Source organism: Leguminivora glycinivorella, chromosome 27 (genome assembly GCF_023078275.1).
Source record: "Leguminivora glycinivorella isolate SPB_JAAS2020 chromosome 27, LegGlyc_1.1, whole genome shotgun sequence".
NCBI lineage: Eukaryota > Metazoa > Arthropoda > Insecta > Lepidoptera > Tortricidae > Leguminivora > Leguminivora glycinivorella.
Genome location: NC_062997.1, coordinates 1671552 through 1699480, shown reverse-complemented (window position 1 = coordinate 1699480; position 27929 = coordinate 1671552). Strand labels below are relative to the sequence as shown.

At 38.0% G+C, this 27929-nt stretch overlaps 1 protein-coding gene across 1 annotated transcript in view; it reads right to left on the bottom strand.

The window, feature by feature from the left end:
- Positions 1-369: 369 nt before the first annotated feature.
- LOC125240248 (protein diaphanous) overlaps positions 370-27929 on the bottom strand; it is a 70501-nt gene continuing 42941 nt past the window's right edge. The window contains 10 exon segments of the mRNA XM_048148082.1: positions 370-1551; positions 4970-5048; positions 15704-15783; positions 16676-16833; positions 17525-17689; positions 18472-18607; positions 20210-20328; positions 23035-23187; positions 23937-24110; positions 26021-26198. Of these exon segments, the coding sequence (XP_048004039.1) occupies positions 1530-1551; positions 4970-5048; positions 15704-15783; positions 16676-16833; positions 17525-17689; positions 18472-18607; positions 20210-20328; positions 23035-23187; positions 23937-24110; positions 26021-26198 (1264 nt within the window). The 3' untranslated portion in view covers positions 370-1529.

Genomic DNA, 27929 nt, shown 5'->3' with positions numbered 1-27929 from the left:
GGGACTCAAAATTAGTGAAGACAAAAATTAATTCGACGTTTTTTGTGACGACAATTAAGAATAAAATTTGTCTGAAATCCAACTTTTTTCATGTTCTAAATGTAAATTATTGCTTATAGTTTATGTGGGTCAATCAATTTTTCTTGCCTGTTATTGCCATGGTTACGGTCCCCTGAGTCACGCTGGTTTTATGCAAAATTATGCTACTTAAACTATGCAAACATGCATCGGTTAACAAGCCCTTTCCTTAATTTGCCACCAACAAACATGGACTACATGTACGCTTGCATAATTTCAGTAACATAATTTTTCATAAAACCAGCGTGACTCAGGGGACCGTAACCATGGCAATAACAGGCAAGAAAAAGTTGATTCACCCATGTAATTAACACAAAAGCAATATTGTTATTAAAATTTCAAACTTAATTGTTATCACAAAACTGACATATGTTTTGATGTTAAATTTTTGTTAGCAAATTTCACTAATTAGGGGTCAAAATTTTTGAAAATGCCTTTTTAATCAATTAGGCCTATAAAAAGGCCTAATATAGGCACTACCATCACTATTAATATTTTCCTTCAATTTTTAAATTGAATAAGGATTTATTTTCGTAGACTGAGTCACTTTTGAATGAATAAAACTACCGTCAGACACTGACAGTCTGACATATATTAAACATGTAAAATCGGGTAACTCACGTAGAATTGTCGAAGGTCGCTCGACATGTTTCGCTCCGTTGGGATACCATCGGCATCGCGCGTGCTCAATGAAAATGCTCCTCGTTACGGAGCGAAACATGTCGAGCTACCTTCGACAATTCTACGTGAGTTGCCCGAATTTACACGTTTAATATGAATAAAAGTACCATAGTATGCCAAATAATTTCAAAATCATAATAAAAAAAATTGACAAAGCACGAATGACTACGTTTACAAAATTCAATTCTATATAAAATATTTAAAATGTACATACAAAAATTGATGAAGATACATTAAGTAGACAATTCTATGTGAGACTTATCTCTAGTCCAATCAACAAGGCTTGTAACAGTCAAAATAACTCGACTATAAAATACATCACAAGTGTTTTAAAAATCCAGGACGGAATACTGTATTATTGGGGCGTTTTTACAAAAAATATACAAACTTTTTTAGTTATTAGGTTTCAAACTAAGGTACGTATTGCACTATCAAACCTAGATCAAAATTGTAAAGTATTTTGTTTTTCTATTTTCTTTGTAGTTAACATATTCCATACGTGCGCAGTGCAATATACTTATTGAAAAACAAACGCTTTTACTTGGCATAAAATATGCCCAGACACACTCAAAAAAAGTTTGCAAAACACATTTAGGTACAAAATTTAATTCCATTTAATTCTATCGCTTTAAAACGTCATAAATCTCCAATAATCCGTCTAGAACATTGGACATAATAAAAATCACCTACTGGAGTACTCATAAGTATCGATCCTTGTTGACTGGAGTATATGCTACATACTAGGTACTAGTATCACTTGATATGAGCTATCACGCGTTGCTAAGCAACTCGCTGAAACAAAAGACACACACGAATTAAAAATGATTAAGGGAACGTTCCACCTCATACTGGCAGTTTATTGAAGCCGAAATGTCAGTCTATTACTACTAGCAAAGAGGATCAAGTATTATAGATACTGTCAAAGTAAAATCTGTAATCACAGTGCGTAGACTGCCATCTCTTGACACAGGCTTAAAACTTTTGAACCTCAGTTTTGACAATTTGGCCCATATTGTTAGCTTGATATGTGTTAAAATGTCAAAATATTAATATTAGCGCCATCTAGCCGAGCGTTTCTCAAAGGTGTAACGCCATCTAGGCCACCGTGACTTTTTCTCTAGGGTTTCGAGGTACCTTTTTAGGGTTCCGTAGTCAACTAGGAACCCTTATAGTTTCGCCATGTCTTTCTGTCCGTCCGTCCGTCTGCGGATAATCTCAGTAACCGTAAGCACTAGAAAGCTGAAATTTGGTACCAATATGCATATCAATCACGCCAGCAAAGTGCAAAAATAAAAAATGAAAAAAAAAATGTTTTATTAGGGTACCCCCCCTACGTGTAAAGTGGGGGCTGATATTTTTTTTTTATTTTAGCCCCGACGTGTGATATATTGTTGGATAGATATTTAAAAATGAATAAGGGTTTACTAAGATCGTTTTTTGATAATATTAATATTTTCGGAAATAATCGCTCCTAAAGGAAAAAAAAGTGCGGCCCTCTAACTTTTGAACCATATGTTTAAAAAATATGAAAAAAATCACAAAAGTAGAACTTTATAAAGACTTTCTAGGAAAATTGTTTTGAACTTGATAGGTTCAGTAGTTTTTGAGAAAACTACGGAACCCTACACTGAGCGTGGCCCGACACGCTCTTGGCCGGTTTTTTTTCTTAGACTTTATCCTTCTATACGGAGTTACATATGTCTTTGCTACTAGCAAGGACATATTACTTATGTACAATTCCGTGTACCTCGTAAACATCGAGAAAAATGTATCATCAACTAATATTTTTAATTTTAGCACTTTTAAATTGTCAAAAATGAGGTTCAAAACTTTTAATCCTGTGTTGAGAGATGGCAGTCTATGCACTGTGACTACACTTGTTATCTACTTTGAAATAAAGCACCACATAATAGGCTACTAGACTCGTATCGAATTTAGCACATCAAGTTATTGTTTTCTGTAGTATTTGACTTAAGAAATCAATATTTATAGCTTGCGGGCATTAAAAGTGCGTGATGACTGCGTATTTTTAATTAAATATTAGTATGTTTTTTTTTAAATTATGGACTCCGAAAACGGTGTTGGCCAATGGAGTGACGTCACATAATTCAGATCAACTATGGAAATTAGAGGTAGTAATCTGATCTCCATAGAAGCAACCTCTATTGTATTAAAAATTCATAGTGGTTGACGGGTGTGACAATGTGAAATATTTTTTTCTAAATATACTGACGTCATGTCATAGATATTCTATAGATTAATATGGCTGATGTTGTTTTTGCCTGATCACGTAAAAGTAAACTTTAAATAATTTTTTTGCGGGTTTTTAAGTCTTAATAAAATATGGTACTATTTTTTTTTGTTTAATTATACAGTAATTAATAATATAAGACATACTTTGAAAAAGGGTCAAGTAGCCTATTAGAAGAAAAATATGGACAGTAGTTATTTTTAAACATAATTTCTATTCAATAAGTCAAAGAGAAAGATATAAAGTAAATGAATTGACCGTGACGTCACTCCTCAGTATTTCATATTCATATATTCATATTCATTTATTCATAAAATTAACAATTTTACATGTCAAAGTTAAAGTTAAATAGTATAGTAATTCCATATTAGCAAATCGTTTTGACAGTTCTTAAAAAGAAGCTGATTTGACTAGTAGGAAACTAGCATATTCTCTATAATGTATACGCGTCCTCTTTGCTAGTAGTATTTATTTATTTTATTTCAATATGAACTTAAAGTTTAACACCAATTGTTAACATGAGAATATTTTAAATCCTTTTTTCAAACCTCATGCTCGACAAAGTCGGATTATATGTCATTAGAACTTCACGGAAAGCATGACATTATATCCCTTGTCAACAACCGTGATATAATGTTGTATGAAAATTCATTATTACACACGGCGCAATAATGTAATTGCCAAATAATTGCACCTTATTGCTATGACGATAAAGTCTAATTTCGTTAAGCCGTAATGCCCGCGGCGGACATGGCCAACTCGATTTTCAAAAACCGAAGCCGCGACCGACTCGATTTTCATTTGACGCACGATCTTCATTTGTTGAAATGCTGTCAGAAACGAGTTGTGACAAGTTGCGGCGGTATCATTTTATAGCTCCATTTCAAGAATTTGCTGTTTTTTCTTGTCTCGCATAAGGTGAGAAAAGTAGAGTATATACCTCGGGAATAAAACTGTTTTTGTCTTGGGCGCTTGAATCCCTCACTGCACTCAGGACTCAGTCTTAATTCCCTCGCGAAACACGTGTTTTGTCCTTTAATACCAGCGGGTAAAAACGCATTTTATCCACTAGTGGATAAAGTTATTTGACCTTGAATAGAGGCAAATTTAAATTAAAAAAGTATTTTACTTCTCGTGTGTTGAAAAACTCGCAAGCTCAGGATTCTATTCTCGAACCACTCGCTTCGCTCGTGGTTCAACTATAGAATCCTTTCGCTTGCTCGTTTTTCAATTCCACACTCGGCGTTAAAGTACAACTTTGCACTCTTGTATAACAAATAACTATTAAACATAACTACTGTCCATATATTTCTTTTAATTATGTGGTGCTTTATTTCGTGCACTGCATAATAGTTATTTGTTATACAAGGGGGCAAAGTTGTATTTTAACGCCGAGTGTGGAATTGAAAAACGAGCAAGTGAAAGGAGTCTATAATGAACCACGAGCGAAGCGAGTGGTTCGAGAGTAGAATCCTGAACTTGCGAGTTTTTTACACACGAGAAGTAAAATACATTTGCACCCGAGTGTAACACAAAACTTTTCCCCTCACTATAGCGAGGAAACTACAAAGCAAAAAATGTGTTTATCACTGCTTCCTACTAGTTCCACAGGTGGTAAATCATCTTTATTTCTATGTCTTCTCGAGGCTGAGGCGTAGGGTTAGAGCCGGCGTAGCTTTATTTGACGTTCATATGCGCATTGTAATATGCCTACTTGAAAAATAAATATTTCATTTTCATTTTTTATTCACTTACTTTTATCAATTTTAAACCAGTTAATTTGACTTTATTCAAGGTCAAATTACTTTACCCACTAGTGGATAAAATGCGTTTTTACCCGCTGGTATTAAAGGACAAAACACGTGTTTCCGAGCTAGTGAGGGGAAAAATATTTTATTTTAAGTATAGGAAACTAGCCCATTGCTGTGTAAATGTGTATAGTATGATAGAGTAACTTACTTAGTCAGTTCCCTCGTGGTAAGCGGTCCCGTGAGGCCGGATCGCGACCGCGAGCGGCTCAACTGCGCGCGCCGTTCAGCTGCGAATTGAAGGACGAGGTTAGATGAGGACGGTTATAGAGACGAGTGTGTAATACCTAAGGTTTTAGAATATAACGAAGCCGCGGGCAAAAGGTAGTATAAGTTAAAGTTGCAGTGGCTGGGTCGAATGCGGTTAGTGGTAATTTTTCAACCTAAAGTCAGAGGAGTCAACGATCAATTGGGGAGTCTTCAAAAGAGCATATTTTTGTATACCGTTCATTGAGATATAAGCCCTTTTGAAAATACTCCTCAATTGCAAATCTGGCAAAGACAACGCAACAAAACACATATTTTTAAACTAAAAAAAAAAATCGCACACTTCCAGCAGGTATCCGTGGCTCAGTTAGTTAGGAGTACCAGAAGGTCGCAGGTTCGAATACTGTTGGAGGCGTGAATTTTACCCTTTATCCTTTTATCATTAAGTTTAAACAAAGACATCATATAACTCCGTATAGACAGATAAAGTCTAAGAAAAAAACGTACCTCAGTACCATATAGAAATGGGTACGGTGGCCTAGATGGCATTACACCTTTGGGGTACGCTCAGCTAGATGGCGATGGCGGTAATATTAATATTTGACATTTTAACACATATCAAGCTAAGAATATGGGCCAAATTGTCAAAACTGAGGTTCAAAAGTTTTAAGCCTGTGTCAAGAGATGGCATTCTATGAGCAATTCCCGTTTAGTTTGTACATTTGGATCACGTCTCCGATTTGGATAAAAATTGGTAGGCTGATAGAGTCCTTGATGCTGAGCAAGATCCACTAGGTTTCCCAAAAGTCCTATGTAGTTTGTATGAAACCTTCCTTTTTGTTACCAAATTTCTACATTTTCGATAACAAAAAAGGAAAGATTCATACAATCAACCTCGATCTTGCTCAGCATCATGGACTCTATCAGCCTACCAATTTTTATCCAAATCGGAGACGTGAACCAAGTGAACAAACTTAAAGGGAATTGCTGCTATGCACTGTGATTACACATTGTACTTCGACAGTAACTGAGCATTTCTTTTTTTTGCCACTTTTATGAAGTGTGATATTTTTGAAAAAAAAAAGCTATTTCTACTCAGAATTACTAGCCTTTTCAATCCTAGTAGTTAAAAAAATTGTCCCATACGATTTTTTCTTATTTTGTTACCATTTTCCGTACATGTTGTATGGGGTAACAAAAGAGGAAAGTAGACAAAAATGTATGGAAATTCTGGGACACTTTTTGTCTCCCAGTGAGATTGAAAGTACTCGTGATTCTGAGTACAATTGACCTAAAATTCCCTAAAACATTAAAAAAAAATATTGGCAAAAAAAAAAAGAAATGCTCAACTCTCTATAATACTCTATTCCCTTTGGTTTAAATTAATATACTTAGTTTTTGCATGATACAACATTCACAACGAACACAACATCGAAAGCAGAAGCATAACTTAAAGTTAATGTTAAACAACGACCCCATTGAAAGGTTGTATAAATATATGAACTTGTAATGGGGTGTATTGCCCTGTCCTCCGTCGCAGGCGCAGGCCACAGCGCATCGGCGATTCTGTGCAATTTTTTTGATACATGTAATAGAGTTGTATAGTGAGTATGCACTTTTGCAGCTCGATGTACATTCAAGATGGGAATAAAGAAATTTGGACGCACAATTAGAGCCAGATTTTAACAAAAAGTTAACTCGATGTCAGTTTTGTAACAACAATTGAGCATGAAATTTCAATAATAATAGTTTTTATTGCCATGGCTACGGTCCCCTGAGTCACGCTGGTTTTATGCAATATTATGCAAGCATACATGAAGACCAGAAAAATGCATGTTTGCATAGTTTAAGTAGCATAATTTTGCATAAAACCAGCGTGACTCAGGGGACCGTAACCATGGCAAAAACAGGCAAGAAAAAGTTGATTCACCCAATTTAGTCCATGGGCCAGCTGGTCCAATTTTGCCAAACGGTATAATTTGGGGGTACTAAGTTTCCTTTTTACAGCAGTTAGGTAGGCTTATAAGGATGTTAAAAAACCATGATTGCCATCTCAAAATGGTAGCTAAACAAAATGGCCGCCAATCCAAGATGGCGGATATTGAGTTTTAAAAAATCGACCATAACTCCAGAAGTATTGGTCCGATTTCACTTTTATTTTTTTTAAACGAAAGCTCTTTTTGTCTACTTATATACTTGTCATATTCATTGTTTCGCTAAATTCAACCATTAGTTGGTAATTAACGAAAAATGTAAAAAAAATATCTTTTTTTCTAAGATTTTCTGTCAAAAATCAAGTTTTTACAAAATACCTTGCATATTCTAATAAATATTTAAATGCAGAAAAATAGTGCCATTAATCACCTTTAATTTGATGTATAAAAGATACAGATTTAATTTACAAAAACAAATAGAGGCTTATATTTAACGCTGCCTTCGTTGAAATTCACCGTTGTGCAGTTGGGGTGCATACAGTACTAAAAGATGTTGTAGAGTACAAATATGCTGTTTTTAGTTTATTTTAGCAATTGTACAATTAGAATAATAGTTTATGTTAATAGAACATGATAGTATCCATGAGTTTGTAGATATTATATAGTACTAGGATAAAATTTGTTTAGATACCATATGTGCAACACACCTCAATGATGAAAATTAAGTATTTAAGTGTACTAACTATATGACTAACATGTATCGAGACTGTCAAGATAGAACCATTAACCTTTTGACCGCCACGGACGGCCACGGTGGTCACCGGAAATTCTTGCCAAGGACGCCAACGATACGGATGCAATAAAATTGGGACTCCGTAATGCCCATTTTCGCTCATATATTCGCAAATTCGCAATGCAATTTTGTTACGATTGTGCGTGGGAGACGGAATACTCCTTCATAATCTTGCGTTTAAGGGTTAAGATCGTATTCCGGATTGAAAATCGTTCCGCATTCAAGGACTCTCAGATTAAAAATACCTACGCACGAGCGGGTTAGTGAAGAGCACCCCAGAATTCGGGCAAACTTTAGAAATGTTCTTTAGTACAGCATTAATAGATATTCCTTACCTATATTTTACCGATTACTAAACAACGAAGCCGTGAAATACCGGATGGACAAACTTTGAGATATTTATCACCGCTTAAAGTAGAGCCAAATATTATTAACATGTATTGTTGGTCATTACCGAACGAAAAACGTTAGAAAACGTTAATAACAGACGATTTAAGTACCTACTCACATGAGTTGAATTTTCATAAAAGGTGTACCAAAATGCTAATGTTTCTATGCACACTCATATTGAATCAGAAGAAAAGTTAGCACCCGTATCGACGAATCTCAATTAGTAGAGAGGAACTCCGAGGTTATGCAATCTGGCCAAGTTTTTAAACAGGAAGGCATTTATAAAAGCCTGAATAGGGATGATAAATGTATAAATATATGCCTCAATTATCTTCGATATGCGGATAACATCGTCATCTTCAAAGAAGCACATGTTCCCCATCAGATGCTGAAGGAACTGTATGCCGTCGGTGAGTGTTGGGTTAAAATAGTTAAACATATATGTACAAATTGAAAGTTACGGCAAGGCTTATTACAGGCTTATTACAAGGCTTATTACAGGCTTATCCAAAGCTACATATTTCAGCCTTTATATCAAGTAACAGAGGACAAGTTATCCGGAACAACAAACAAAGCTTGGGTTAAGGAATGCCATAAACGACTAACGGAGGTAAGTCATAATAACAAAATCATCCTTCAATGGACCAAAGGACACAGTGGATCTCGAGCTGGCCAGGCAGGAGTCGACTGCCGATTCTCCCGATGCCCTTCAGCAAGCTCAATAGGAAACTACACACAGCACACTGGCAAAACCAGATCAAATGCTGCTTTCAAACAAGCCAAGCCTAGCATCAATGGAAAACTCACAAAGACGCTCCTTCAACTAGGGAAAGTCCGCCTGAGAATGGTAACCAATGTCAGAACAGGTCGTAGACTATTTAACAAATATATTTTCATAACAGATGCTATGAACATTCCCCTGTGACGAGGGTGCCTCTCACCTGGTGATGGAGTGAGTAGAGTGGCTCCATACAGGAAAAAACATCTCGGATCCCCGAGACCTCTCCAAAATTCTTTTACTCAACATTAAACGTCTAATTAAATTTCTCGAGGAGATGAGCGCTGCTGGCAGGACTAGCTAAATCCCCCACATCACGCTAAATAGGCACAAAACGTCGAGTTGTGGCGAACTACAACACAATACAGAGACTTGGGTCGGCCTCGCTGCCGTCGGAGATCACACGGAGGACTTGGATGCCTTTTGTAAGCTAAAGGACGTATTAAGGGCAAGGATACCAGTCACTGAAGACCAACATGTTTGATCAGTGTGTAACTGGGTACTTCCCACGGTGACATAAGCTTGCGAGACGTGCACACTAATACTAAATGAAGAGGCTAAAAGTTGAATATAGAGCACAACACGTTCGGTATGTCTTTCTACGATGGAAGCGAAACGAGATGATGCTGATGCGGCGACGGGTCAGAGTTATAGAGATCGGATTGCTACTCTAAAATGGGCTTGGCCCGGGCCGGGGCACGCAAGTCGTGATTGGAGGTGGAATATGCGTGTATTGTTTTGAAAGCATAGCTCAGAAACAAGACCAGCTATAAAAGTTCGAAAAATTAGGAGAAAATTAATCTGTTACCTGTGATTGTCTTGAAGGCTTGATATTGGTGATATTGGCTCTACAATCTACATTAGCGGTAATAAGTAATATTATTTCTGTGCTTAAATTAAGGTTTATTCGGTAGGTACCTATATCACGTTGTTTAGTAAGTAGTCGGATACTTCATGGATATGTCTTATTAATGCATTATAGTGCATTTCTCAAGACTATTTGTCTTTTGGGGTGTGTTCTTCACCTTTTGTATGCAAGGATTATTTTAACTAAATATAAGTTTTCTCGAACACGGATCAGAGTTTCTGCATACGAGGATTAACCTTTTAAACGCCAAATAGGGAAAAAGAATATGTCGTGCCCCGGACACCAGACAGACGTGAATCGCGATTATTTGAGCAAAATTAGGCGCTAAGAAGGGGCGCATGGGTCCCCAATGTAATTGGCAAAATTGATGGCCATGGTTGGCGTCCTTAGGAAGCATTTCCAGCGACGGCCATATCCGCCCATGGTGGTCAAAAGGTTAAATGTGATGAGATAGGACCTCGACAGATATTCACTGTATGTCTAGTTTATTTATTTTGTATTATCTCGGTTGGTTGGCGCTGCATCACTAAAGAAATTTTATACAAATAATCAAATATCTAAAACTGTACTTTACCTATGACATATTTTATTATATTCTTAAAGCTAATGGATGTCGGATTCTTAATTGTAAGTACAATTGCAGAAATAAATACTAAAAACAGCATATTAGTAATCTACAACTTCGACCTGAAGCTTTTAGTACTGTATGCACAAAGGTGAATTTCAACGAAGACAAAATTAAAATTAAGCCTCTATGTGTTTTTGTAAATTACGTCTGTATCTTTTATACACCAAATTAAAGGTGATTAATGGCACTATTTTTCTGCATTTAAATGTTTATTAGAATATGCAAGGTATTTTGTAGTAACATGATTTTTGACAAAAAGTCTTAGAAAAAAAGATATTTTTTTTACATTTTTCGTTAATTCCTAAGTAATGGTTGAATTTATCGAAACAGTGAATATGACAAGTATTTGAGTACACAAAATGAGCTTTCGTTTAAAAAAAATAAAAATGAAATCGGACCAATACTTCTGGAGTTATGGTCGATTTTTTAAAACTCAATATCCGCCATCTTGGATTGGCGGCCATTTTGTTTAGCTACCATTTTGAGATGGCAATCATGGTTTTTTAACATCCTTATAAGCCTACTTAACTGCTGTAAAAAGGAAACTTAGTACCCCCAAATTATACCGACTTCTTCACTGGCCCATGGACTAATTACATAAACAATAAGCAATAATCAACATTCAGAAAGTGAAGAAAGTTTATTTTCAAACAGGTTTTATGCCTAATTGTGTCTCAATTTCTGAAAATGCCCAAATACAAATACCAATGATATCGTCAACCGGCTAGAACAGTAAACTTTGTCTAAATACGTTACTAACGTGCCAACGGAATGTTTCCAAAATATCCGGTATCCGTCCAAAGCATTATAATAATAAGGCACAGAGGGGCAAATCTCGACTGGGGGACAATTGTAACTGATCCATTTTTTTTCATTGATATGATGTTGAGTTCTACATGTATCCACTGAACACGCCTACCATATATAACCGGTGGAGACTATTTAAGAGCGCTATGACAAAAAAAGGCGATATATTGTAAAATGTACAATATTTATCGGCAAAATTGTACACTTTACTCATACTAAAAGACAGTAAAAGTACTTGTTTCAGTTAGAAAATCTAATTAACTGTCGGTTCATTAAAAAACATATGGAAGAAAAAGCTTTTTCAATTAGTAATGATTTTTTTTCTGATGCTCGTTTAGGAAAAACCGCGCGAAGCACAGATTTCGGAGCTCTTATTATGTACAATTTGATAAGCTCACTCTCATAAATGCGGTAAATTTAAATTCCTAATATCTTGTACTTTAGGCCCATTAAACAATATTTATCATTTAATCCTTTGAAATTGAGAAATTGAAAGTAAAACGAACTCAATTTTGTCTTGAAAATACATCGAAACAAGTGATCATTTCTCAGAAAATCTACATGTTATCGAAGTTATTTTAGTATATAAATAATCTGCACAATGTGCTTAAATTGCTGTTATCCATTTGTCGTTATAATATTTTATCATGATTTTTTGCCAATTTTTTGAAAACTAGCCTTCCTGTCGCTATTTTACCGGCGACGGACGCCTGCGATTTCAGTGCCGCGCCGGAGCTCGAGGAGGTGAGACGTATGTCGCTTCGCTCTCCGAGTTTTCATCGCAAACGTCGAGAATATTTATCGTTGTGTGGGTCGGACGCCTTGTTTATACACGGGCTATCCTCGCATTGTGTGTGTGTAAACAGCGACCAACGAATTTGATCCTAGATCCGTAAATATTTGCTTTTGTAATATTTTGTTATGTTTGAATGTTAAAGTATTACAACGTTATGATGATAAATATGCGAAAATTACAATACAGTCAAGATGATAAGACACATCAAGATGGTACTCGGGATCTGATGATGGAGCCAGAAGGTGGTCACCAGTACCAGTGAACCATGTAAGTAAACGACTTCGTGTTTAGGCTCGTTGGGTTCGTCTCAACAAGACCTTTGACAAGAGGTGGTACTCAGGGTCTGATGATGGAGCCAGATGGTGGTCACCAGTACCAATGAACCATATGACTAAACCACTTCGTATTTAGGCTCAATGGGATCGTCTCAATAAGACCTTTGACAAGAGGTGGTACTCGGGATCTGATGATGGAGCCAGAAGGTGGTCACCAGTACCAGTGAACCATGTAAGTAAACGACTTCGTGTTTAGGCTCGTTGGGTTCGTCTCAACAAGACCTTTGACAAGAGGTGGTACTCAGGGTCTGATGATGGAGCCAGATGGTGGTCACCAGTACCAATGAACCATATGACTAAACCACTTCGTATTTAGGCTCAATGGGATCGTTTCAATAAGACCTTTGACAAGAGGTGGTACTCGGGATCTGATGATGGAGCCAGAAGGTGGTCACCAGTACCAGTGAACCATGTAAGTAAACGACTTCGTGTTTAGGCTCGTTGGGTTCGTCTCAACAAGACCTTTGACAAGAGGTGGTACTCAGGTTCTGATGATGGAGACAGATGGTTGTCACCAGTACCAATGAACCATATGACTAAACCACTTTGTGTTTAGCCTTATTGGGTTCATCTCAATAAGACCTTTTACAAGAGGTGGTACTCAGGGTCTGATGATGGGACCAGATGGTGGTCACCAGTACCAATGAACCATGGAACTAAACCACTTCGTATGTAGGCTCATTGAAATCGTCTCAACAAGACCGTCGACAAGAGGTGGTACTCAGGGTCTGATGATGGAGACAGATGGTGGTTACCAGTACCAATGAACCATATGACTAAACCACATCGTCTTTAGGCTCATTGGGATCGTCTCAATAAGACCTTTGACAAGAGGTGGTACTCAGGGTCTGATGATGGAGCCAGATGGTGGTCACCAGTACCAGTGATCCATGTAACTAAACCATTTAGTAATCAGGCTCATTGGGTTCTTACTTCTTCTTAATAAGACCTTTGACAAGAGGTGGTACTGAGGGTCTGATGTTGGAGCCAGATGGTGGTCACCGGTACCATTAAACCCATGTAACTGAACCACTTCGTTTTTTTATGTTATTCAAATATGCGAGTTGATTTTTGGTGACCACAATCTCTCTCCATCATCAGACCTTGAGTAACACCTTGAAGTAATTAGAATTATATTTGACTTATTTTATCATCATATTAATATATACTTTACTCTAATACTTATCATATAACAAAAGCAAACATTTGGGATGGGATCTACTTAAATATGATCACAGTTTATAATTATTACTTTAAATTTTTAAATAAATTTTAACGTAATTAATATTATTTTGCGCTATATTCTAGTCTTTTCGTACAAAATAATGTTTATTAGAAATCAAAAGTTTATATCGAGATAGTAGATTGTGGTTGTTATCAAAATTCCATAGGAAGGATCAAGATTGTTTTGTCCATTATTGTAGTGCGAGCGAGTGATAAGACGTGCTAGAAAGGGTCGGCATATTGGGCTCGCGCGGCGGGTAAAATACCTAATTTCGCCCGACGCCGAAATGTTATAACGCTCTTAATAATGCAAACATTGTAAAACATGGAAAAAATAGAACATTTGCCCCGCTGTACCTTACTAAAATGCTTGAATTGCATACTACAAAAACAAAAAAAACATAATTGAGAGCAGATACAAAGTGGTAGGTAACAACAGGCGGTCTTATCGCTAAAACAGCAGTCTCTTCTAGACTTTCAACTCTTTTACACGACCTGTTGCATCTCTAGTGAAATACCTTCAATACGGTGCAAAAACGCGTGCACCATTCCATCCTCATCGCTTAGCTCTTCTAATAGTGCGGCGTGAAATCAACATAGGAAAATGACTCTTATTTGCAGGGTTCGAAAATATCCGGTATTTAAAATAAATATCAAAATATCGGAAATATATATCCATTTTGTATGGAACGCATATTATTATTTTGTTGCATTATTCTTGAATACAACTTTAGATAAGGAAAATTCTACTAAAAAACATAGCATTTAGTAGAAAAACAGTTACAAACACAAAAAAAACTATATTTTAACAATGTTACATTTTTAAAACCATTTTTGTATTGCAATATTTATAAACAAATGATAAATATCGGATATTTATGTTCGTTGATATATATCGTCGAACCCCGCTGGATATATATCCGATATATATCGGATATATATTATCTTGATATATATCCATTTTTACATATCCTCGAACCCTGCTTATTTGCGCTAGTGATAGTTCCTTTAGTCTACTGGAGGCTCGTAAAATCTAAATTTTGCGTGTCGTAATATATGGATGGCCCTGAAGGGTTCTCATGTTATGATAAGTGAGAAAAATCCCAGAAATTAATCCTTATTGTAGATGAAGTATAAGGCAGTCCCACCAGAAGCCAGTGAGCGATTAGAGTGAACAGGCATCTTCTGGGCGAGCTCACTCCATGGTAGGCCACGTCTTTGCCTTTGGCTAGTCTGTGGCCAAGAGTAAGCCCATCCCTACTAATATTATAAACGGGAAAGTGTGTCTGTGTCTGTTTGTTTGTCCGTCTTACACGGCAAAACGGAGCGTCGTATTATAAATAATAATAATATAATAAATCATTTATTTAAGACCAACGTGGATCATAGTGTTAGTAACACGTATTGACGTGATTATTTAAGTGGAGATAGTTGAAGGGACGGAGAGTGACAAATGCTACTTTTTGTCTTTATCTAAACTCCCCCTTCCCTAAAATGGGGGGGTGGAAGTTTGTATGAAGGATTCCACAATTTTCCAATTCAACGCGAGCGAAGCCGCGGGCAAATGCTAGTAATTTTATAATATAGAAGTGGCCCGCCGACTTTCTTGCCGGTCCCATGATGCCCTCCTCCAAATGAGGGGGGATTGAAATCTTCTCGAGCCTGAGGCGTAGGGTAAGAGCTGGCATAGCTTATTTTGGCGTTCATAATTGTAATATACCTACTTGAATAATATATCATTAACCACAGATATCATATATACCATAGATCAAGCAAACGTATCTACTTAGCGTGTCAAATGAACTAAGTAAAATCCACGGAGTTGTCCGTCTTTATTCGCAGCTTGCAGCTTTCGGGCGTCAACTTTTGTAAGTTGAAGTCAACAAAAACATTAAAAATGCCTCGTTACGTGATATTTAATTGCAACAACACAAAAACTATGAACACTCAAGGGCCTGAGACATATTTAAAATCACAGGCAATTAACAACTTCAGTACAAAATCTGACACGCTCGGCCCCTATACAAATAGATGAACTTGTTTCTTAATATCTAAATCAAATTCTGTGTCATTAACAATATTAATATCTTATCTTAATATTTATGTTTAATAAATAATTACTAACCTCCCGCTACCCGCGGATTCGCCTTTTTTCTCGGCCGCTCTCTGCTAAACGCTGACCCTGACTGTAGGGCCTCCATTAAACTGAAACAAAAAGTTACAAAATAAGTACAATTATAATTTAATATCTATTTTCTTATATCACGTCTTTAGATTAAAAAAAAAAAACTCTTTTATAAACAAGAACCCGCGATATGCCAGCGAACATTAGACCGACCTTATACGACTGAGCTACGCTCAGCCGATGCGCGGTCGACGAAATTAGCGATCATATTTTGCATATTTTTAAATTAAAAGAAAAATGGAAAAATTCACACCTGCGGCAGGACTCGAACCTCAGGTCGCAGGTTCGAGTCCTGCCGGAGGTGTGAATTTTTCAGCATGTATCTATAAAACCATATAGATACGAAGCATGTAAATGTTTCTATCCATAACACCGTTTTGTGCTCGGTCCATGTCAACCAACTATTAATCTGTGTTGTCGATCTTCTATCTCTTTCTACCTCGCTTCCTGTCTCGCTCACACTTCCGTATCCCCTATGTTACTAAAAACCCCATATGCTTGCGAAGCATGTATGTATATCTGTGTTGCCAGTCTCTTCTTTATTTCTGCCTCACTACTATGTACTATAAAGTCATATGCCTGCGAAAGATCTACAAAACCATAGAGTTGCGAAGCATGTAAAGAATGTTACGAACCTATCCATAACGCCGTCTTGCGCGTGGTCCATGTCCACCAACTATTGTGTTATATGTGTTGTCGATCTTCTATCTCTTTCTACCTCGCTTCCTCTCTCGCTCACACTTCCATGTCCCCCTATTACTACAAAACCCCATATACTTGCGAAGCATGTGTACCTGCGTTGTCGATTTCGTCTCTCTTTTTGCATCGCCACTATGTTACCATAAAGTCATATGCCTGCGAAGACTGTAAAACCATATAGTTGCGAAGAATGTAAATATTATTGTTACATACCTATCCATAACACCGTCTTGTGCTCGGTCCATGTCGACCAACTGTTTGTATCTGTGTTGCCGATCTCTTCTTTCTCTTTCTGCCGTGGCGCGGGCTTCCCTCGCCCGTCTCGCTCGCTCTTCCGTTTCTCTCGCTACTATGTTCTCTTGATGAGCCGCCTGAAATTGAAAATAAGTTATAAAACCTAACCACAAATTAGAATTTTGAAAAAACCCCCGACCGCGACATAGTAGACCGATTTTCATGAAACATGGCTAAGAACACTCCCGACTAACTCAGCTTTCAGACAAAAAAAACTAAATCCAAATCGGTTCATCCGTTCGGGAGCTACGATACCACAGACAGACAGACACGTCAAACTTATAACACCCCGTCGTTTTTGCGTCGGGGGTTAAATACTACTAACTGACTGACTGACTGATAAATCAACGCACAGCCGAAACCTCTGGTCCTAGAGACTCCAAATTTGGCACGTAGGTTCCTTATAAGGTGCAATGTAGAGGAGCACTAAGAAAGGATTTTTCAAAAATCACATCCTAAGGGGGTGAAATGGGGGTCCAAAGTTCAACATTTTAATAAGATTACTTTTAGTACGTACGTAATAAATATTGGGGGACACCTTACACAGATCAACTTAGCCCCAAACTAAGCAAAACTTGTACTACGGGTGCTAAGCGACGATATACATACTTAAATAGATAAATACATACTTTTATACATAGAAAACATCCATAAATGCTACACAAATAAATGCCCTTACCGGGTTTCGAACCCAGGACCGCGGCTTAGGCTGGGTCACTACCGACTGAGCCAGACCGGTCGTTCAAATGAATAAAAAGCTTTACTTACAGCAAAAGAGTCCTTGAAAGTCTTGATATCAGAGAAGAACTCTTCTAGAGTGTACTTGTGTGGGTCGAAGACGTAGTATTCAGCTAGCTCCGTGTATAAGGCGTCCATTTTTCGGAACATGGAGTGTAGTAGGTCGCACTGTTCCCTGGCCTCTTTCGCGAATGACTGAGATGGGTTTAGGAAATAACTGTAATAACCTAACCTAACCACAAAAAATAAAATTTTGAAAAAACACATAGTGGACCGATTTTCTAGAACATGGCTAAGAACACTCCCGACTTACTCAGCTCTCAGACAGAAAAAAAAACTAAATCCAAATCGGTTCATCCGTTCGAGAGCTACGATGCCACAGACAGACACACAACGTTTATTTTCACCACAGATACATACATACAATCACGCCTGTATCCCATAGAGGGGTAGGCAGAGCACATGAACCACTCAAGTTTCAGTGCCACCCACAGATATACCGTAATTTGGGGTGAGTTGGGCCAAAACTGACTTTCTAACCTCGATGACATTTTAGTTACATATGCAATTTTTTTTTTTGTCTTTATTTAGAAACAAACAGTCATATACAAGAAATAACAGAAAATAAGCAACAAAAAACCAGACCTATAGTTTTTTAATTGCACATAAGAATTACGAAGCTAATACATACTTTTCAGTACAGATGGTGTTTTTTTTACGCACTAGTGCGAGAAGTGGTTCATTATATGCCAGGTCGAAACTTCGGAGGCTCATCTGTACTGAAAAACGTCGTACGATACACGCGCGAAAAGGAGATTCGTAACTCGTGTCGATTTAAAACACTCCCTTCGGTCGTGTTTTAATTTATCGCCACTCGTTTCGAACTTCCGTTTTTACGCAATTGTATCGTAATGTACTAATATACACACATTTTAATTTTGAGGTTAGGTTATTATTCGAGGGTTCAAAAAGGATACGCTCATGGTCTCGTGGAACTTGTCGTCAGGCTCCTGAGGCACTCGGGAGTTGTTGAGGTCCGTTTCCAACGCTCGTATGTCGTTGTCCATCTTCTTCAGCGCCTTTTGGACGCTCTCCATCGATACGCGCGCCGCTCTGGGACATAAGAAATTATAAATAAATATCAACATTCTGACACAGACTGATTGAGCCCCACGGTAAGCTCAAGGCTTTTGTTGTGGGTACTCGGACAACGATATATTTATTTAGAATACAATACAATACAATACAAATACTTTTTATTGCACACCTCAATACAGGAAACAATATAGTAAGTATACACAACAACTTAAGAGGTAAAACAAGAGGCGGTCTTATCGCTAGAGGAAATCTAGCACAAACTATACTACTCAAAACAATATACTACACACATAAAAATAAAATACAATACATAAACATACAAATACATGCCAGCTATATGGGACATGAGTCTATCAAGGTATCATTGATCAGATAAAAAGTGAAGCTTGAGAAGTGTCTTAAAAAAAGTAGGAGATTGAGCGCGTCTAATATTTAGAGGTAGGGAATTCCAAAGCCGCACCCGATAAGTTGAGCAAACAAATGTATGTATGAATGTGCAACGTCCATGTTACTTCAAGGACAAATTATCTCGATTTATCGGGTTTCACCAGTAAACCCTCGATATACATAAAAAAACTTCCACGACTCATGAACAAATCTGTGGGCCTAGTGAAAAGGGTATAACTCAAATTGACTCGGTGAAAAAGGGCACAAGTCCCACCTCGGACTTGTGACCTTTTTCATCGAGTCAATTTGAGTTATACCCTTTTTCACTAGGCCCACAGAAATCTGTGGGCCTAGTACTCACATTGACTCGGTGAAAAAGGGCACAAGTCCCACTTCGGACTTGTGACCTTTTTCATCGAGTCAATTTGAGTTATACCCTTTTTCACTAGGCCCACAGAAATGTGCTGCACATAAGACATCATAGATTGTAGAGAGCCCTAAATGACGAGTTACGAATTCCCTCTTCGCACGACGTTTTACAGTATCTATAGCCCTTTGAAATTTCGACATGAAAAGTGTGCTACTTTTCCCACTAGTATAAATATTGCTAACGAGAGTCAATTAAACATTAGTGTTTGCAATATTCTTACTCTCCGAGTTAAAACAATGATTTTCATCACAATTGCAACAAAAAAACTGTGAAAAAAGTAAAAAAAAGGTAGTTGATACATATATTTCATAACTGACCATTAAGTGACCAAGTGTGATCATGAGTATGAGTATGAGCGCGCGAACATTTTTTTTATACCACGTCGTTGGCAAACAGGTATACGGCCCGCCTGATGGAGAGCGGTCACCGTAACCTATGGATGCAGGCGTGTCAAGGGGTATCACATGCGCGTTGCCGACCCATTAGAAACTTGTACACTCCTTTTTTGAAGAACCCCATACCGTAGTTCATCGGGAATACCTCGACAGGGGATTTTACCTAGCGACGTGGATTATTATTGACCAACGGGCGTAGCACACTACTGTGATTTAATTTAATTTAATTTGTTTATTCAAATACGTATGTTTACAGTACTTAACCAAAACACTTACATATTAAATTAAAAGTAATTACATTAAATTTCATGCATTATATACTTTATCGCATTGGTGCTTCCCTATCGCACTTACAAACAGTGCGAAAAGGACGGCCCGACGGTATTTTATAACTAGAATTCATACCTGTCTATATGAGGCATTTCTTCGGCGAAGTTGAGCGCATCGGGGAACTTCCTTTCGATCGTATCCACCAGGTAGTGCAGTAACGTTTGTTTATTTTCTAAGTCTTTTGTTGCTGTTAACTGAAAAAATAAGGGAAGTTTAATTTTATAGAATACTAGCTTTTGCCCGCGGCTTCGCTCGCGTTAGAAAGAGACAAATAGTAGCGTATGTCATTCTCCATCCCTTCAACTATCTCCACTTAAAAAATCACGTCATTTCGTTGCTCCGTTTTGCCGTGAAAGACGGACAAACAAACAGACACACACACTTTCCTATTTAGAGGTATAATATTAGTATGGATTTTTAGAACCAAAAAATGTTGTAACGATGTAGTGCGAAAAGATTTTCCATCGTATTTTTACGGAAACGTACGAACGTGTCATGCTAGACTCGCTTGCGATCGCGCGATAAGTACCTACCCGCTAGCAGAAAGTTTGCCTCGAGGTAACAAGTGACCGAGGGGCGCCACGCGCCCGCCTGTGTAGTCGCGTGGCACATACCTACAATTCTTCTGAGTTTTACGTAGTATCTTAAGTTATAGTAGTATTAGTTAAATAAAGCGTAGATATTTGTCGTTTCGCGGGCATGTGAAAGGTCTGTTACGTTATTGTCCCAGAGCTGTAAGAAACTCTTTTTGACACATGACAGCGTCCATAAAACGTAAACTCGCGCACCCTCATGAAATTTTAACTAAAAAAATACTGTAACAATATTTAAAAAAATCAAGTACTTAAAATAGTATTTTATACAATCGTGATATAATACAAAGCTTTTCAGTCGAGTACCATGTTTAGGCCACGAAGCTTTGCTTTAATAGTACGGTACGAGAGTGAAAAGCTTTATTATATCACTATTGTATACAATACTTTTTCTACGAGATAGAAATATCATCATTCATGCAAGTTAAAATTAATGTTAATAGCATCGTTCACCGTTGTATCAACATCGAATTACCTAGCAACCAATTGTTTGTAATAACCACATCTCTGATTGGCCGATAACGCGACAGATAAAAAAAAATGTGTTTCAGATGCCGACAAATTTGCCAGGTATCGCAAATTAGTATAGAAATTGTATGATGTTCTATTTTTGAAATTATTACAGTTAACTTAAAGTCAACTTTAATGAGATTACATATATTATTATAGTTGAGTCGGAACTGCCATAGAGTATCCAACACTGAAAAGTTAGCACTTATTGTTTAGTTTGTGGTGTCCTAATTGACAGATTACAGTCGACGAGTAGAAAAACAATATTTCGCTTTATTTAAACATAATCTAACACATGTTACATTTTTGCGGATCTTCGTTAGTGAGTATTTTACGATATTAATTTATCACACAGGATTTACTTACTATGTCATTCATCATTCATTTTAATTTTTAAACTAGTGCTGTGGCAGAGTCTGTCATTTCGATTCTAATGACATTTCAGTAAGTTGACAGTAATCGTATATTTGTTTAAGCGCCTCCTTGTACACAGGGCCTAATCGATTCAACCATATCGAAATTAATCGTTAGATTTGGCAAACGATACCTCCTAGCCACATCGCAACATACTTCAAAACAAATGTGTCAAAAATGTGAACTTACAGATCCGGGACAATATTAACTTATTAATAATCTGTGCTTATAAATCGGGAGCGACTACCTCTTGTTCGTTCCAATAGGTATACAAAACTAACCTTAGTCAAGAAGCTGATTTCGAAGTGTAGGCGAACACGTACCATGCTTGTATTGAGTGAGATAAGACAGGTCGACTGGTCGCGTTGGCAGGCGGTAACTGTGAGGTAACAGAGAGCGGGTGGGCGGCACTTTCAGCGAGAAGTGGCCGTACTGTATGATAGCACTCTTTATGCTACTGTACCGCTGTGGCTAAGACGTGCTGTGGGGTTATTTTAGGATATAAAAGACTAACCTTAGTCAAGAAGCTGATTTCGAAGCCGTAAGCGCCGGCGTTGTTGGAGCCAGTGTTCATAGTTCCCTAGCAGCAGCAACAGTTCTAGAACCTTCGCGAATTTGCCGCTAGACTTCACTTCTTCGCCGCTGTCACACTCAATGGCGATCAAATATATGAAAGAGGCGCGTTCCTACGCACACAGTCTAAGCTGTAGTCGAATGCGTACCATGCTTGTATGAGTGAGATAAGACAGGTCAACTGGTCGCGTTCTTGACAGGCGGTAACTGTGAGACGAGAGGGGTTGGGCGGCACTTTCATCGAGAAGTGGCCGCACTGTATGATAGCACTCTTTATGCTACTGTACCGCTGTGGCTAAGACGTGCTGTGGGGTTATTTTAGGATATAAAAGACTAACCTTAGTCAAGAAGCTGATTTCGAAGCCGTAAGCGCCGGCGTTGTTGGAGCCAGTGTTCATATAGTTCCCTAGCAGCAGCAACAGTTCTAGAATCTTCGCGAATTTGCCGCTAGACTTCACTCCTTCGCCGCTGTCACACTCAATGGCGATCAAATATATGAAAGAGGCGCGTTCCTACGCACACAGTCAAAGCTGTAGGCGAACGCGTACCATGCTTGTATGAGTGAGATATGACAGGTCGACTGGTCGCGTTCTTGACAGGCGGTAACCGAGAGCGGGATGTGCCTAAGATGTCCTGGGGCCCATTTCTCAAAACTGAAACTAACTTGTAACTTTCAGCGAAAGTCTCTTTCCAACTTGTCATATTAGACATTGAATACCACTTGAAAATTGTCACTTGTAGCTTCGAGAAACGGGCCCTTGCTGTGAGGAGTGTGAGGTTATTTTAGAGATTAGGACATAAAAGACTAACCTTAGTCAAGAAGCTGATTTCAAAGCCGTAAGCGCCGGCGTTGTTGGAGCCAGTGTTCATATAGTTCCCTAGCAGCAGCAATAGTTCTAGAATCTTCGCGAATTTGCCGCTAGACTTCACTTCTTCGCACGCCGCTGTGCCTGACACGATGTCCTGTGGAAGAAGGGAGTTATTAATGCTATACTGGAGATCTAGTTCTATGATGAACGAATCTGGCGGGTGTTTATCAGTGAATTTTAGAGTATTAATCAATGAAAAGGCTACTAGACTCGTATCGAATTTAGCACATCAAGTTATTGTTTTCTATAGTATTTGACTTAAGAAATCAATATTTATAGCTTGCGGGGATTAAAAGTGCGTGATGACTGCGTATTTTTAATTAAAGATGTGTGTATGTTTTTTTTTTAAATTATGGACTCCGAAAACGGTGTTGGCCATTGGAGTGACGTCACATAATTCAAATCAACTATGGAAATTAGAGGTACTAATCTAATCTCCATAGAAGCAACCTCTATTGTATTAAAATTCATAGTCGTTGCTCGGCTGTGACAATGCCAAATATTATTTCTAAATCGACTTACGTCATGTCATAGATATTCTATAGATTAATATGGCTGATGTTGTTTTTGCCTGATGATCACGTAAAAGTAAACTTTAAATTATTTTTTTGCGGGTTTTTAAGTCGTAATAAAATATGGTACTATTTTTTTTCGTTTAATTAGACAGTAATTAATAATATAAGACATACTTTGAAAAAGGGTCAAGTAGCCTAATGCTGCCACTTCCACTAATGATAGTATGTTTTTTAGTTGTGATAGCTTTCTTTTCTCTCGGGCCTGCTATAGTAATAGCTTACCAACAGGCGGTCTGTCTGCTCGTCTGCCTCCTCGCACAGAACTCACCGGTTTGACTTCAGAGATGATCTCCGAGTAGTGTTCCCTGAAGGCCAGACTCCGCAGTCGCGGCACCAGCCGCTTGACGTCGGCCACTGTGGCCGCGAACTGCTCCGCCTCAGTTAGCTCTTCCTTGTTTTTTAGCTCCGATAGCTTTTTCAGCTGGTCCGCGGGTGGTAAGTACTGTAAAAAAATAGTTATTTGTTATACAAGGGGGCAAAGTTGTATTTTAACGCCGAGTGTGGGATTGAAAAACGAGCAAGTGAAAGGATTCTATAGTTGAGAATAGAATCCTGAACTTGCGAGTTTTTTAACACACGAGAAGTAAAATACATTTTCTCAAACATGCAATGAAATATTGTCTTTACGTTCCTTAAAATGGGCTGGGAAGTATCGCTTTTTGGGCGCAACAACTCGAGAGGACTGTAAAGGGATTTCATATTATTTTTTAGGCCTAGGCCTGCAAAGTAACTTTTTTTTATAAAATATTGTCCTTTAGAGCATTTTTAGGGTTCCGTAGTCAACTAGGAACCCTTATAGTTTCGCCATGTCTGTCTGTCCGTCCGTCCGTCCGTCCGTCCGTCCGTCCGTCCGTCCGTCCGTCCGCGGATAATCTCAGTAACCGTTAGCACTAGAAAGCTGAAATTTGGTACCAATATGTATATCAATCACGCCAACAAAGTGCAAAAATAAAAAATGGAAAAAATGTTTTATTAGGGTACCCCCCCTACATGTAAAGTGGGGGCTGATATTTTTTTTCATTCCAACCCCAACGTGTGATATATTGTTGGATAGGTATTTAATAATGAATAAGGGTTTGCTAAGATCGTTTTTTGATAATATTAATATTTTCGGAAATAATCGCTCCTAAAGGAAAAAAAAGTGCGTCCCCCCCCCTCTAACTTTTGAACCATATGTTTAAAAAATATGAAAAAAATCTCAAAAGTAGAACTTTATAAAGACTTTCTAGGAAAATTATTTTGAACTTGATAGGTTCAGTAGTTTTTGAGAAAAATACGGAAAACTACGGAACCCTACACTGAGCGTGGCCCGACACGCTCTTGGCCGGTTTTTTATTTATTTCATTGTATGTTTGAGAAAAGCACTATACATGCCTCGGCGTGAAAACGGATTCCCGGCCTCGTATCCCTATCCGGCCTCGCTCGCACGCTCGCTCGGCCGTATATACCCACTTGGCCGGAAATCCTCATTTTCCCGGCCTCTGATGTAATGTACTATTGCACCCGAGTGTAACACAAAACTTTTCCCCTCACTATAGCGAGGAAACTAAAACCCAAAAAATGCGTTTATCACTGCTTCCAATAGTTCCACAGGTGGAAAATCATCTTTATTACTAGATTCACCTACTTTTATCAATTTTAAAGCAGTTAATTTGACTTTCAAGGTCAAATTACTTTACCCACTAGTGGATAAAATGCGTTTTTACCCGCTGGTATTAAAGGACAAAACACGTGTTTCCGAGCTAGTGAGGGGAAAAAATAATTATGTAGGCGGGTGTTGTAACCCCTGACGCAATAACCACAAAATTTAAATTTTGAAAAAACCCCCGACCGCGACATAGTGGACCGATTTTCATGAAACATGGCTAAAAACACTCCTGACTAACTGAGCTTTCAGACAAAAAAACTAAATCTAAGTCTGTCATCTCTTCTCTTGTCACTAAAGCCCTTGGGCCATTTTTTTTTCAAAGTTGCCCACCCCACTTTTTTTGGATTTGGAAATTTTTATGTGGTTTACAGTTTACACTCGAATTGCGAGCTCTTTCAATCCTTATAGGAAAAAACGGAAAAAAGTGTTATTAAAACAAGTGTCCCAAGATTTTTTTTCCATTCCGTTACCATTTTTTCATACATTTGTATGGCGGTAACGGAATGGAAGGTTTGAAAAATGTATGGAAATCTTTGGACACTTTTTTCTCCTATCAGTATTCTGAGTATGAATCGCGTAAAAAATAAACATGTTACAAAAAAGTGGGGTGGACAACTTTGAAAAAAATGCCCCCCTGTCACATGGTGTCACATTGTGTGCTTGTCCTCCTATCTGCGTGTATCCTGGAAATATTTATTTATTACCTGTATAAGCAAGTCGAGAACGTGCGCCGAGAGCACAGTGGTATCGCACCGGAGCACACACGTTCGTATGTGTTCGTACGACATGTGTTTCAGAGACCCGCCCAGTAGGATAGACAGATTTTGCGCCGCTTTGCTGTCCAGTACTTTGAGGTCTTTCACTTTTTTCAGCGTGTGGACTCTGAAACATGAGGTTATGAGGTTGTTATGGAAACAAATAACTTAACATATTCGTGGACACGTATGCTATAGCTATAGCATACGCGTAGTCATTTGTTTCCTTTGGTCTATGACAGATGACGTCACTAGCCGTCCGTAAACGTGTTAATATTGTGGTAGGCTTTTTTTTAACCCCCGATGCAATAACCTAACCACAAAATTAAAATTTTGAAAAAACCCCCGACCGCGATATAGTGGACCGATTTTCGTCAAACATGGCTAAGAACACTCCCAACAAGTGTTGTGTTCCTGTCGGTGAGTAAGGCTGCCAGAGCTCAACGAGGGTGCGGTGTGCTGATGACGGGAGGACTTACGGAACTAACTTGTTCCGTTTATTGTCCTTTGAGTCGTCGGCAACCCGAACCCTCCTTAGAACTTGTACACTCCTTTTTACTGTGTACTTAACACAGCAAAAGGGAATGTACAAGTTTCTAATGGGGTTGCAACGCGCATGTGACACTGTTTGAGTTGCAGGCGTCCATAGGTTACGGTGACCGCTTTACATCAGGCGGGCCGTATACTTGTTTGCCACCGACGTAGTATAAAAAAAAAAACTAATTCAGCTTTCAAACAAAAAAAAACTAAATCGGATCATCCGTTGGAAAGCTTCGTTGCCACAGACAAACAGAGAGACACGACAAACTGCGTCGGGGGTTATAAATACATTCGTGTATAAACAAAATATATTGGTGCCATTCAAAATACCATAGCCGATAAAGTTCGTTTGTCCCTTTCTGACTTATTGGTGTGATAGAAAGGGTGTTCTGCCTTTTCTCCGAACTTACTTAGTCCGAATTTCATTTGCCAACCAGTTTATTGCAGATGATTTATTTGATAACCCATTTATAGCTAATTTTTATGTAGCAACGTTTTATTTGGCCGAATTATATTAAGGCCGATTATGATTATGACATTAAAACTATGGCATAACTATTACTTATAAAAAACATCACTAGGGCAAAAAATTATTACACGAATAACATTTTGTCAAAACAACAGTTACCCTTCCATACACAAGGCAACATTTGGCATCCCACTCTTATCGGTTACCATAAAGACGAAATTTGCTTGTATCTCTATACAAACTGACAAAGCGTCTTTTTAGTAATCGATAAAGTGGGACGTCGCACTATACATTAGTTATGGGATATCGGTCCTACATATAAGAATAATTTTGATAAGAATTATTTCACAGAGTCCAGTTAGGTGCGACGACGAGCGAAGCGAGGAGGAGCGTGTTAGGTAGACAGTGACAAACAACCAGAACTGACTGGTTTTTCTATCTTGCTTCGCTTGCGATACAGTCCCATTTAATAAATAAAATTGCTTGATAGCAATTATTTCACAGAGTCCAGTTAGGTGCGACGACGAGCGAAGCGAGGAAGAGCGTGTTAGGTAGACAGTGATAAACAAACAGAACCGATTTTTTTGTCCACCTGTGTTTTTGTTAACAAAAATCTATATATGCAATAAAAACATACCTGTACAAGATTTTCCCCAAGTGAAAGTTGCATCCTTGTAATATTATTCCATAAAAATTCGATCGAATACTTTGTATGGCAGCTTTCTCAAAGTCTAACACACATACTTTTGGCATCAGATTAATACCATGTTCATTTCCATATTCGATTAATAAATCAAACATTAAATCGTAAGAACGTTTGTCTTTGTTAGTGAATAAACAAAAACATAA